Raw genomic sequence first — 15,021 nt, 5'->3', positions numbered from 1 at the left:
TAAGATTTTATTTTTCTTTATTTTTGGGGGTGAAATGTGAACTGGACATTTCCTGGAAAGGATTTGGGAGATTCATCCATACTCAGTGACTGTTTTAGTGAACGCTGAACACCATCAATAAATAACCATCATTGAAATCATTGTTATGTTATCAACATGTATATATGTCATGTGTATATATGTCATGTATGCGCTATGTAGGCACACTATATAACAATGTTTTGAATGGAAAAACACATACAGCCTTTGTGTTAACCTGACAAACGGTGTTCACCAATAGCAAGAGCTAGAATAAAACTATCACGGACTACCTGTCAATCCAAAGAAACCTCTCAGAAAGTGACTCATCAATATTCAGCTGGACGCTTGTATTTACAGAGCAAGTCAATCTCCCTGCACTTTTTTTCATGCAAACAGCTTTGCACTGAAAGTTAATCATCATTCAGGAGAAGGACAATGACACTGTCCTAAGTCTAAGTCCATATCACTGCCATGTGTTTATTTAGGCTGAGCTAGGGCTGGGACGGTATGAATTTTTTCTTACCGCGGTTGAAAAGCAAGAAATTCCCGCGGTATTGCGATAAACCGCTTTAAACCTCAACCCCCCTCCCCATCCTCCCCCAGTTTTTTTTTAATAATGTTTAAATGGTGTAATATTTGTGAATTTGATTATGTAGCCTACTTATCCATTTTCTTGCAAGTGCCGTCAAGATTACTCTCTGGTGCTGTGAGTGTGCACTTGCCGCGACTCCACGAGGGTTGACAAATGCAGTCTTCACGTGAGAGAATTGTGTTAAATAAGCACGTGCAATTAAAAGCTGAGGTCCTGCTTTTACTTTTTTTATTTATTTACGGTGCGGCTTGGACGCGGCGTCCGTCGAAAATAGACTAGGCGCCTATCTTTAGCGAAGCGGCGCGGAGAGACGCTTCTGAAACGCGCCGCGTCGTGGCTGTTGTAAACACAAGCATTGACTAGAGTGGGCGCGATCAGCTCCGGTAGCCGCGTCGCAGCCGTAACGCGCCACAGAGTGTAAATAAGGGGTTATAGTCAATAGCCTACGAATGGAATGTTATTATGTGTCATGAAACAACTTGCGAACTTGCGAAAGGTCGGATTTGCTCCATCTTTTGATGATAAGTTTTGTTTAGAAAACCTTGAATCCATGTAAGACACAATGTTATTAGACACAATCCATGTCATTAGAATCAATGAATCCATGTCATTAGACACAACGTGAACACATGTGAAGGCCAGTGTTTATTTATTTATTTATTTTATTATTATTATTATTATTATTATTTTTTTTTTTGCGGTGATGACGGTGACGAGCTCAGACGGCGGTAGGCGTCACGTGACCGCGGTATTGCGGTAACCGTCCCAGCCCTAGGCTGAGCGAAAGCTTTGTTTTAATTGCTGTAAACCTTGCATTTAAAGAGTAAAAAATATCAAGGTACCTGTAAAGTAAAAGGTGAGGAAAAACAGCAAAAGTCCAGTGAAGAGGTTGCTGAGGAAGGTGACCACTCCACAGGTGATGCCCTCAGGTACAGGGTAAACCGTCTCAATGAACAGCTCCAAGAAGATGGGCACACTACTGTTGATGAAGATACCCACCAGGATGCAGGAGGTGTAGAGAGTGGCTAAAGGAGCAAAAAGAGAGAAAAAGTGAAGAGCTGAATCTCAAATACATTTCTAGAATAATACCTTCTTTACACAAGAGAAAGACTTTGCAACTGATTGAGTGGAAAAAAAAAACCTTTCTAATTAATTTTTTTTTCTTCCTGCGCTGGCAAACCCCATTTCAGCAGATATTACACTAATCAACTACGAAAACACTTACAACCTCATCTTTAAGTAATGACTATAATGTGCTAAGTTGGTACTACATAAATCTTTCTTATTATCTTAGCAAAGCTGAAGTTTAATGAAGTGCGGAAATTGCAATAAAATGTCTTTTATTCCAATATTAAATACACTTTCATTTCCAAAACCCAATTTTGCTTTAAAAAAGTGCCAAAAAGAAACACCTTGCTATAGAAACTCATCATTCTATTGTCATTCTCAGTCAGGCACGTGCACACATAGACATCAAAGGGGGCTTGAGCACCTGCCCTTTTTATTCCTGGAGAGAAAGTGCCCTTTTTTCTGGGGTGCTTTTTTTCTATTTTTGAAAAATAATATATATTCCTGTTTGCGCACAGCTTCCCTGTCAAACAACTATATTTATTGAAGAATAGTATATCTAAATATCAGGTCCGTCCAAGTGATCTGAGGGCGCGCGCGCATCCTGGTGTGTGACGTGTACGCAGACTGGTGTATAGATATACACACTAGATGTCGCCTTGTCTACGGCAGGTCATTGGAACGAATGTCTTTAAGGCGACATCTAGTGTATATATCTATACACCAGTCTGCGTACAAGTCACACACCAGAATGCGCGCGCGCCCTCAGTTCACTTGGACGTGTGCTGTGTATAAGAGCTAAAAACGATATAAATACTGTTCGTTTTCTCACACAAACCGCTCATTTCGTGTCTTAGGCCATCAATGTGTACTTACGATGGGGAATTGTTTAATTTGGACGATGGGGAATTGTTTTAATTTGGACTCTGTGCATGCTCTTTGAGACCGTGACCATCAAGAGTCTTTCCCCCTGAAATTTAGAAATCTAAATTGGTGAATTTAGAAGAAATCTACAGATGCAAACAGATGGAGGATACACTCTAAAAAATGTAGTAAATCTGAGTAACTGCATCTTGTACACTAATACATAAAACTGAGTAGAAATAAGTTAACATTAAACATTAAAAATAACAATATTTATAAATTAACTTTTTATTTATGAGTGATTTAACTTTTTTTATTTCCTCTAAACCTTTATAAAATAGTATTCCATACAACCACATACATGACATTGGCTTTTATTGAATTTTTACTCAATTATTTTGGTAAGTTTAATTCAAACAATCAAGTAAGATTTTCAGAGATTTTATTAAGTTAATAAAGTTAAATATTTCTGTAATATTTTTTAGAGTGCAGTAGGTTTAAAACAAACTCCATCTAAATGTGGATTTTGAAGGTTTTATTTGATGATGATGATACAGTCCTCCCTCAAATGTGAAACTAAGTCCATGTCAGTCACCATCAGTTATTGTGTATGTGTATGTGTGTGTGTACATGCATAAACATCTACAGGGACATGGCCCTTCAGAAGGTTGCCGCTGTAAGGGAGGAAGGAGAGACAACCAGGGAATGGAAGTAACAGATTTTATTTTGAAGTAGAAGACCTTTTTTTTGTAATAATTTTATTAAATTGCTGTATTTTTGTATTTTGTCAATCATTTTTGCAGTGATTTTTTTCAGTAAAGTTAACAAAATAGCAGCAACAGCCCTCTTCAGTTTAGAGTTAATATTTGTGTTGATTTTAAAGTGTTATGTATTCTGATAACACCAAAATAATTAAAATGATGTAGTGCCTTGTGCAAAAATAAACAAATTATTAGTAAAACACGCCCCTCTGCTTGATGCAGTTATTTAGGTTATTCTAAATATATACTTGAAACTAGTAGCATCTTTTGAAAATGAAACAATTGCGTGAGTTTGAGGAAGATAAAATTAATTAACTTTTTAAATTAATTTTTTAAAAAGGAAGTCAGAGTTGCGTTAATATATATACTTTTTTGTTTAAAAAAAAAAAAAAAAAAACGTAATTATGAGAAGTGCCCTTTATTTCACTTGAGCCCCTGCCCCTCAAAATGTCTGTGCACGTCCCTGTTCTCAGTGATAGAAGCTACTCCATGTGTGGGCGCGCAGTACTGTTTTAAACAAACCCAAACTGCTTTTAACCAGGGCAAAGAGAAAAGGATGGCCCAATTGCACAAAAACAAGAGAAAATGCACATCAGAGCCTCAGCTGCCAGCGTAAGTGAAAAGTACATAGCAAACACTAGGTTTCATTACAAAATGGGCTAAACAACTAAAAGATTGGTTGGTAAATAAGAAAAGATTATTATAGATGAATAACTCGATGCTTGAGGTGTGGGGGGTACATAAAAAGAGAAACAAACTTATGGGAACAACACCTATGGGAAATGTTGCAAAAAAACATGGTATTTTTTGCATTTTTTGCATCAACATAAAAATGGAGCCCATCAAATCGAAACATTAAAAATGGATTTAATGTACATTACCGTTCAAAAGTTAGGGGTCGGTAATTTACTTTTTATTATTTCGAAAGACGTCTCTTTTGCTCACCAAGGATGCTTTTTTTTTTTTTTTTTAACCGTAAAAGTACATTTTTTAACAATATTTCACAATTTTACTAACGTTTTAAACAAAGTTTAATATAAGCTTTTATATTTTAACACATTGTATTCCTGTGATGGCAAAGCAATTTTTGACCAATTTAATGCAATCTTGGTGAATAAAAGCATCAAGCGCTTTCATAAACATGTTCATTATGAATGATTCCCAACTTTTCAGTGTAGTGTAGTTGTAATCATCAAAAATATCTGAGATACGTGTAACCATGGTATAAATGGAAGAACTGACAATGGCACCGCTGCATTTTGAAAAATGTAAAAAAAAACTAAAAAAAAACTGGCATTGCACAAAACAACATAGCCACATTTGGCTCGTGGCTGGCATTAATTTGACACACTGGATGTAAGGAAGTACTGGTATTTAACCATGGTGTTGACAGTGTATTAAATGACAGTGGCACCATTAGATTACATGGACACGGTGGGCGAAGGTCCATTGTCAGTTATTCCTTGCATAATGATTCCATCTAGAATAAGTTCTGATGAATTGATGTTGCCACAACATAGTCTTGTGTTCATTAGTGAGTGATATGAATCACGACAGGCATTGGAAGGCACGGATGGCAACGGGACATGCGTGTGCGATATAAAATCATGCCAGATGGAGAGATGGCCCATGAGTCTGAAAGCTCTGTCTGCCAGGAATTCTGGGAGAGAGCAGATAAAAAAAAAAGTCAGGTGCCAACCATAAAATGATAATTGATGGAAATATCTGAGCTGGCTGATCTATGGGGCATATGTTTGTTTCAGGCCGGCTTCTCTAGATACCCACTCCCCTTTTCTCTTCACGGATCAGGACTTAATGAGTTCCTCTGGCTCCCTCTCACAGATAAAATTGCAGCTTGCTATGCTGCTGTTTGCCTAGCAGACTCCCCGCGGGCCGACAGTTTTGTGGATGTGCACAAGGCAGAACATACTGTCCTTTTCACCACAGTGTACCTTTAGTGGAGGGCAGGTGAGTGAGCCTGGTCAAGCAGGTGAGAGTGAACCAGGTGGCCGCCAAGGATGCACCGGCAAACATCAGCACGAGAATCAGCTTTAACATCCCTCGAATATAGTCAGCAAACCTGAGGGCAAAAACAGAAAACATAAGAAAGCAGGAGGAGAGAGAGAAACGTGAATCTCGAGTCATAGCTCAAAGGTGACAGAACAAAACACGCACAAAAAAAAAACTACAGAGGAGGCAAATTATAGGCAGGCGCAGGTGAAACTTTTTCACAGATGTTATTTTCGGCACCAACGTCAGAGACGAGGCGCGCGCGGAAAATCTTGTCCCTCAAAAACAAGCCAACTGGAGATATCTCAAAACAAACCCTCACAATCTAATATATTTCATAGCTTCTGACTAAGTTCTCCACACCGTCTCCTCTCATCAGACATCAGACACAATTTAGCACCTCTAACATGACGGCAGCAATACATAGCAATATCACTAGGGCATGTTATTCATCACCTTTCCTCACAACAGAGATGAAAGCCATCATAATAAAAAAACACTTAATGGTGGAGTTAACTGTCATCCTTTACTTGCCATCATGTCATTCCAAACCAGTGAATTTGTATATTCGGTGGAACACTAATGGAGAAATTTATCAGGTTGTTCATGTAGCTCGATACAATGGAAGTCAATGGTAACCAAAGGAAGTCACTCTCCAAAAAAAAAAAAAGTGCCCCTTATGACTCAAAAGGCATATTTCAAATCTTCTAATGCAGTTAAATAGCTTTGTGTGAGGACAGGAATGTATGTAAATATTCACAGAAAATCTTTACAGCTCTCAAATCTCATTAACATTCCGATATATTCAAATAAAATGTGCCACTCTAGGTTTGACATTAATGATATTATGCATATAAGATTTATAGACTATACCTTTACAACACATTTATGGTGTTGTGGGCATTTTTCAACATTTCTCTTTTCATGTTCCATGAAAAAAGTCATATGGTTGGAATACATGTCATACATTAGAACAACATATAAATGAAGAACAGAATTTCTATTTTTGAGTGAGCTATCCCTTTAAATATAAAGCATTAACTTCAATCGGTTGTCAACCTCACTTTCTTGACCCAACAACATCGCCGCCTTCATTCGAAAATCAATGTCACCCCTACCTCCCGACTGCTGTCTGACAATTAAAGTCTGATGGTTTGTCAGGCATCCCAGTGTTTGCCCAACCGCTCAGTATACCTCACACCACAAACCGTTAATTGACCTGCGGAGACAGCCTCTTATGATTCACTCGTCTAGGATAACTCCACCATAACGGCGAACGAGGACGAGTCTTTGACGAGGGCTTGCGGCCATTATACCCTCCTCCGGAATCGCATCAATTAGAATGTGCAGCCATCGCCCCTGCAGCTCGATTTTAATGCATCCATTTTTCTAAAGCATGGACTTGACCCAAAGGGATGCGCTCTGCGGCGGAGAGCAGGTGGTGTATAATAACTCATGTTAACGCATTTGCTGCATGATTCGTGGCACAGGGAGGGCGCTGGACCCTGTAACTCACAGGGGCCTATTAACGAGAGATCACTCGCCAAACAACCACTAATAGGACCGTGCTGCCGCCGAGACTTAGTGGGGCATCTGTTGCTTCTTTCTGCTACCTGTCCCAAATGAACAGCCAATATGAGAAAAAAGCTAACACGTAAAAGTGCCAAAGAAACTGGCGGGGTGTGCAATCTTCAATCAGCTTTATCAATCCCCACTCGGCTTGTGGCTCATGACTCGATTTGAATCACACACAACTAGGGCAGCTCAAAAGTCTTTATTGATGTTTTACCCCACTTTGTCCCTCCCTATCTTAATGGTAATGCGTGTACCAAGCCCAAAACCAATACAGCAATGTGGCAATTGATTAAATGCAGTTTCCTAATTAAAAGGTTTTCAAAATGCAAAACCTGACTGGATGTACTGATTTGAGCCCTCCTGCAAACATTAAGTCATTGGGGACAGACAAATCTCTTGCTTTTTGCAGACAACAGTTTGCTCTTTCTCTCTTCTCTACGCCAGTGTCTTAATCTGTCTGTGCGACGTGACCATTTCAGTAGCATTTTCTCCCACTGTTCATAACAAAAGCTGATTTCAATAAATTAGCAGAAAGAGAATAAATTAGCTTGGGGATCAGGGAGGATCCAAAACACCCTGGAAAAAAAAGTGGCCTAACAAAGACAGAATAAATGTCTTTCCAGCAGGAGCGTAGGAACGATCTGAAAAGCATGACAAGTTTGACACTGGTTTATATGCCTAGTTGCCAGGGATACAGTCATATCAGACCATTTTAAAGCTAAATAAAACCTTAGAAAGTTTCTAGAAACGTCAGCATTCTAGCAGTTTTGTCATGAAACTTTAATAATTAGGCCTAAAACATTGTTGTGACAAGTATAAATACATAAAAATGCATATTTTTGTGAAAAAACAACAACTTTTCTTCTGTTGTTCATATCTTCTTCCCGCAGGAAGTTTTTTTTTTCTGTCAGTAGCTCAGCACACAAACTGTGCCAGGCGTGGGTTATATTTATGAATATGTATTATTTTATGTGATGTTTGCCCTAATTGATTCACTGAAAGGTGGAAGTTGATTACCACCTGCCATTTAGCCCACTCCTAAAGCAGTCCAGTGCTGGTCTTAAAAGTTATTTTACTAGCTGTGAAAAACTACATATTTTTTCAGACCCTTGCTGGTGAATTTTAATGCCGACTTAGAATGTTGAATTGGAGGTGGAGCTTGTCAATGAGCCTGTCACTCTGATTGGCTGTTCAGCTTAGCGAATCAGTACATGTGTCAAAAGCAAGCAAATGTCAATACCAAGAGGGCACACAGAAAGCTCTTCTCATTTTTCATCTGCATCTCATCAGTGATTATTTTAATTGAATTTGTCTGTGGAGAGCTAGACTTGTTTGAAAATGGTAAGAGCAAGTGCAGCTTTGTTTACAGTTTGCATATCCGCAGTCCTAGCTTTCGGTTTTCTTTTTTTAATTACGATTACAGGCTCTCAGCTGGTATGGAGAGTTCCAAAGCAGCTAGATAGAGAGCAAAACAGAACAGTGGTCTTGAGACGCATTTATAAAAGTTGAACTATTTTTACCTTGATGCGAAACTAAAGGTGTTGAATGAATGAGACACCTATTGAAACCACTGAGATGGTCAAAGATGCGCATGCAGGAGTTTAACAATATTTGTTTTGAAATGTTTTGTTGAAGGCAGTGGATTTGTTACAAAAGCTATGCTTTGATGGCTATAAAAACGATGCTTTAACAGAGATGAATTTAGAGAGAGTTTTAGCATGCTGACAGTCCCAGCAGTTAGTCAGTAAAGCTCATTCCTGGATTCTTATGTGACTAATGTTTAAGGGTCTGTTACTTGTCTTTTCCATGTCACTGGACAATACATGTACAGTAAATGTTAATTAGTTGCAAATTTTCATTTCTCAGGCATTACTCACCTCGCCATGGCCACACCAAACACACAGCCTCCAACTATGGACCAGAACCCGATCCAGCCAGCGTCCACCTATCAGAACAGAGAAAGGTGTGATCAGAGGGGATTATTCGCTGCTTGTGATGCTGGACATCACTCGTGACGAAGCAGCCTGATGGGGAGTGAGCCAGGAGCTTCTACAGTCTATCAACTGTGTCTATCAGAGAGAGACTGGCATACTTCATGCTGTCCACGGACATATCTTTGATGAGCAATCTGGTTCAGCAGCAGACTTCATAAAACAGATGGTCTGTGTCAGGCATAGCTGAGGTCAACCACAGCATTGATTAGAGCAGGGATACAAAAAAAAGTTCCTATATGAGAACCAAATAAAATGCTACATATTGTTTGTCAAAGTCTCACAAAATCCTGTGGGAAACACTGCAATAGTATTGATTTGGCCAAAGTTATTTAGTAAAGCAACTTGACAGAGTCTGATATTGCTTTTATTACTCTTAAAGGGTTAGTTCACTCAAAAATTTAACTTCTGAGAGTAATTTCTCACCCTCATGTTGTTCCAAAACCCCGTAAAACTTTCGTTCATCTTCGGAACACAAATTAAGATATTTTTGATGAAATCTGAGAGCTGGCTCACTCCTTCATAGGCTTCTATGTAATCGATATCTGCCATCCCAGAAAAGTTAGTAAAGACATTGTTAAAATAGTCCAAGTGACTACAGTGGCTCAACCTTTAGTTTATCAAGTGACGAGAATACTTATTGTGCGCAAAAACAAACAAAAATAACGACTTTATTCAACTATTAATTTTCTTCTGTGTTGGCCTCTGAGTGAGTTCACGTAGCAGCACAGCGCAGCGCTTCTGGGTTGTACGTCAGAACGTAGGCTCACTATTGGCCGACGCTGGTCATGTGTGTGATGCGTGTGATACTGGCTGCACTGTTACACTATGTGAACTCACTCAAGAGGCCCAGACAGAAGAAAATGAATAGTTGAATAAAGTCGTTATTTTTGGGTGAACTAACCCTTTAACTGTTCTATCAAACAACTACATATGACCCATTTATTTATATCTTCTCTGCCAATCAAAAGAGTTCTAAAATACACTCGTCTCTCGTCCACCAAAATATACCATGCAAGGAGAAAGATTATTCTAGTCAGAAAAAGTTACAGCATCAGACTTTGATTTGGCTGATTTGATAGCTAGCGAAGCTAACAGAGCGCTCCAAAATGCTGGCTCTGTCTGGGCATCAGCCTTGATCCCCTGGGGGTGGTGATGGGGAGGGGAATGCTGGCTAAGCTCTCTGCCATCAGGAACAACATCTCTCACCCAATGCACCGGACTGTCACTGCACAGGAAAGCACCTTCAGCAAAACACTTATTACACAAAAGAACATTCCTTAGGTACTTCTTACCTGTGGCTATCAGGAAAAACAACTGTACCCTGAGCTGAATATCACTGTCTTTGGCTGGGTTGTAATGTCACTATTCAGAGAACACTGAGTTCATGAATATTACTTCGCTCATTGCAAGCTAATCTTCCTAGACCAGAGTGTCACAGTAGCTAATTAACATTCATGATTCATGCTAACTAATATAAAAATTTCATGTTGTTTTGGGATGTAGTAGAGCTCACCTCCAAGATTAACTGAAATAACAACAATTTAACATCAGGACACGTTCAAAAATGATTTAAATTCATTATTCCATCCCTTTAAAATGGTCAATAACACGCTGATTGGATATTTCTCATAAATGTAAGGTCAGTCTCGTGAAGTGTGATTTGTGTGACACTTAATTTGTGCACAAATGAACGTGACATTTATTTGACAGCTTCATCGTTGTAGAATACTCAAAATCAAATGTAATGTTGAATTTAGCATGTGTGGAGATTCAGCACTGTGCATTTTCAATTTCTCCACCTTCTTAACACTGTCCCTGTCTGGACAAGCACATTCTCACTAAACGGCATTAAGACACCGCTGCTCCAGGGATTTATGAGGTCTGAGGATACATGTGCTGATGAAATGTCTTACTGCAGGGGTAAAAGACATCTTTATCTATTTGAAATAAACATCAAGTGCTTAAACTACAGTGAACCATACCATATATCAGAATGTCATATATCATGCGATTTTAATGCGAGGCAGCAGAGATAGACTTCATAATTTAATATCTGCCAATGGGGATGTGAGCTAAAAGTTTGGGGGGAGTGAAGTGACAGAGAGAGCCCTGGTTCCAGCGCCCCTGGATGTATTAATTGCTATTTCCCATTCTGTGATTTATGTCTACTGCTGTAACGCTGCAATTTCATACCCTATGCTATTTCTTTTGGCAAAAAGTGTAAATCATGTGTGTCCAAAGCATTATTTCAAATTAAATTTTTTCTGTCATGCAGTATAGTGCATTGTGATGGTTAAGACTCGGGACAAGGTGGAGAATGATATGGCATAAGCCCAATTACACTGATGTTACTGTTTTATACTGATACAATATAATGTATGATTATTTTGTTATACGTTCTGTTGTGATATATATTGCATACTTCTGTGAAAGCAAACACTTTCTTCAGGTATTCTAGATCTCCGTGCTTGATGATCTTAACTCACTAACATGTTTACACCGGAAACCTTAGGTGCAAAAAACATGGCATCACTCACTGAAATGGGTTTTAAAATCAGAAAACCACATAGCTCCCCCTATAGTTTTAAACAGGACAAAATAGTTCTACACACACCATCACAAAAGCGAGCCTTTGGTTTCCAGTGTAAACATGTTAGTGAGTTAAGATTATCAAGCACAGAGATCTAGAATACCCGAAGAAAGTCCTAGAGCACCTCCTGTCCGATTTTAGGGAAAAATCGGGTCTATTGGAGACGTCCAATAGATTTTTTGGGCGTGCCGAAAGAACACCACATACACAGTGTAATCACCATGGGAAAATCTCTGGGAAGAACTGGGAGTTGTGAAAAATATCTGTTTTGCCAGATGAGAAGTTTATCTTTTTACTCTTTTAATTCATTTTATAACTGTATCATATATCTCTTTTAATTTCTTTTATAACTTTTATATAATTTCTTTTATATTTTGTGATTATTTTAATTATTTTCTGTAAAGCACTTTGAATTGCCATAGTGTATGAAATGTGCTATATAAATAAACTTGCCTTGCCTTGCCTTTGTTCTGAGCAGTTTGAGGCAGCTTTAATAAAACACTCACGCTTAATGTTTCTCAACCCCAGCAAAGCACCTTGAGTTTGATGATGACTTTCCAAGGGCAAAGGGTGTCTGCCTAATCAGTGCACAGCCATTGTGCGCAGGCTTAATGGCCATTCACCATTAATGAAGCAATTAGACAAGACTGATTAATGTAGCGGGGGACTATACACTTGCAGCTAATTATTGTTGAACTGCTCTACATGCTTACTGCCTCAGGGCTCTACCATTCCACTCACAAATTACTGTGTGCGAACGTGGAAACTTATTTGTTGTGAGTGACTCTGACACCAATCAACATGCAAGAACTTAACATCTTCAGAATATAAACTTTAACACTATGGGCCCTATTTTAACGATCTGAAACGCAAGTATCAAACGCGAAACGCAAGTAACTTTGTGGTTGGATCTAAATCTAAATGGTTTGGTCTGAAGTAGCTACATTACTCATAGGTGTGGTTTGGGCGTAACGTGAAATAAACCAGTCAGAGCATCATCTCACATTCCCTTTTAGAGCAGGCGCGTTTGTTCCATGGCGGATTGCTATTATAACGGCGGATTTGCCAGGCGCACGCCAGGAGGGGATCACAGCCGAGGAGACCGACGTTCTCGTCAGGGCCGTAAAAGACAGAAAAGTGACATTGTATGGGGATGGGAGAAACCCACCCAAATTAGCTTCGGTTAAACAGGGTAATAATAATTTTGGTAAATGTGTAAGCTAGATTTATGCCTATTTGTTCACATCTTACATTTACATTTATTCATTTAGCAGACGCTTTTATCCAAAGCGACTTACAAATGAGAACAAATAGAAGCAGTTGAACTAACAGTAGGACAACAATATGCAAGTGCTATGACCCTTCTCAGTTTAATCCAACGCAGTAAATGTTAATTTATTTTTTATTATTATTTTTTTTTAATTATTATTATAGAACAGAATAAAATAGAATAGTAGAGAAAGTGTTAGTATTACTGGATCAAGTACTGTCGAAAAAGAAGCGTCTTCAGCCGTTTCTTGAAAGTGGCTATGGACTCAGCAGCTCTGGTTGAGTTAGGCAGATCATTCCACCAGCAGGGAACAGTCATGGTAAAGGTCCGAGAAAGAGATTTTGTGCCTCTTTGAGATGGCACCACAAGACGTCGTTCGCTTGCAGAGCGCAAGTTTCTGGATGGCACATAAGTCCGAAGTAATGAGTTTAAGTAAAAGGGAGCAGAGCCAGTGGTTGTTCTGTAGGCAAACGTCAGTGACTTGAATTTGATGCGAGCGGCAACTGGCAACCAGTGCAATTTTGTGAGGAGAGGAGTGACGTGCTCTCTTCGCCTTGTTAAAGACCACTCTAGCTGCGGCATTCTGGATCAGTTGCAGAGGTTTGACCGTGCAAGCTGGAAGACCAGCCAGGAGAGCATTACAATAGTCCAATCTGGATAGAACTAGCGCTTGGACAAGGAGTTGCGTAGCATGTTCTGATAGGAAGGGCCTGATCCTCCTAATGTTGTACAAGGGAAATCTACATGACCGGGCAGTTCTAGCAATGTGGTCTGTGAAGTTCAATTGATCATCAATTACCACACCAAGGTTCCTGGCTGACCCTGATGGAGTTATGGATGACAAGCCTAGCTGAATGGTGAAGTTGTGATGAAGTGTTGGGTTGGCCGGGACCACGAGTAGCTCTGTCTTCGCAAGGTTTAGTTGAAGGCGATGGTCCTTCATCCAGCCAGAAATGTCTGTCAGGCAGGCTGAGATGTGAGAAGCAACCTTCGGATCATCTGGCTGGAATGAGAGGTAGAGTTGTGTCTCATCAGTGTAGCAGTGATAGGAAAAGCCATGTTTCTGAATCACAGCTCCTAGTGATGTCATGTAGATGGAGCAGAGAAGTGGTCCAAGCACTGAGCCCTGAGGCACTCCAGTAGCTAGATGTTAGGTCTTAGACACCACACCCCTCCACGAAACCCTAAAGGACCTACCTGAGAGGTAAGACTTGAACCATTGGAGTGCGGTTCACGAGATGCCCTTCATCTTTAGGATTGACAGGAGGATCTGGTGGTTAACTGTGTCAGACAGATCCAGCAGGATGAGAACTGAGGATTTGGAAGCTGCTCTTGCCAGTCTCAGAGCTTCAATTACTGAGAGCAGGGCAGTCTCAGTTGAGTGTCCGCTTTTGACACCAGACTGATTGTTGTCCAGGAGGTTGTTCTGTGTAAGGAAGGAAGAGATCTGGTTGAAAACAACTCGTTCAAGTGTTTTCGCGACGAATGGAAGGAGAGATACCGGTCTGTAATTTTCCAGATGTGCTGGATTTAGAGTGGGTTTCTTAAGCAGTGGGGTCACACGAGCCTGCTTAAATACTGTGGAAAAGGTATCAGTGTGAAGAGAGGCGTTTATGATGTGTGTGAGTGCAGGTACAACTGAGGATGAAATGGCTTGAAGTAGGTTAGTGGGAATAGGATCAAGCGGACAGGTGGTAGGGCGATTGGAAAGGAGGAGATTGGAGACGTCTGCCTCTGAAAGTAGAGAGAAGGAGGGAAGAAAGTGTGTGTTAGCTGGTAAAATGTGTGTGTCAGTTTGTGGATTGGTAAATTGGCCGCTGATGGTGGTTGTTTTATTTATAAAGAACGTAGCAAAATCGTCAGCTGTTAGCGTTGATGAAGGAGGAGGAGGAGGAGGGTTGAGAAGAGAGGAGAAGGTTTTGAAAAGCATGCGAGAGTCTGAAGAATTGTTAATTTTGTTGTGATAGTAAGTCATTTTAGCAGTAGAGATATTAGCAGAGAAGGAAGAGAGGAGGGATTGATAAAGATCAAGGTCAACATGGACACCACAATGATTTCCCTCATGTGGGATATTTTTCCTTGTAATTATGTATGGTTTGCAAAAATGTCAACTGCTGCGTCTGTGTATGAGAGAAGCAAAGTGTATGCGCGTTGTGCACACGCTACATTATGGCCAAGCATGCGCCCCTGAAATAGCATCTGAACGTGCCACTGAAAATGCGCCACTGACTTTAGACTAGGTTTTTCCTGGTCTGTGGCGGAATTGTTTTCTGGAA

General features: G+C 39.9%; 1 protein-coding gene across 1 annotated transcript in view; it reads right to left on the bottom strand.

The window, feature by feature from the left end:
- slc49a4 (solute carrier family 49 member 4) overlaps positions 1–15,021 on the bottom strand; it is a 50,347-nt gene that overhangs the window by 14,474 nt on the left and 20,852 nt on the right. Inside the window, exons 6-8 of the mRNA XM_084121412.1 lie at positions 8,769–8,836; positions 5,259–5,386; positions 1,456–1,638 (exon numbers count right to left, since the gene is read on the bottom strand). Coding sequence (XP_083977538.1) covers positions 1,456–1,638; positions 5,259–5,386; positions 8,769–8,836 — 379 coding nt within the window. The remainder of the gene's footprint in view (positions 1–1,455; positions 1,639–5,258; positions 5,387–8,768; positions 8,837–15,021) is intronic.

Source organism: Abramis brama (assembly GCF_963993115.1).
Source record: "Abramis brama genome assembly, chromosome: 8".
Classification (NCBI taxonomy): Eukaryota; Metazoa; Chordata; class Actinopteri; order Cypriniformes; family Leuciscidae; genus Abramis; species Abramis brama.
This window is presented reverse-complemented; position numbering and strand designations above follow the sequence as displayed.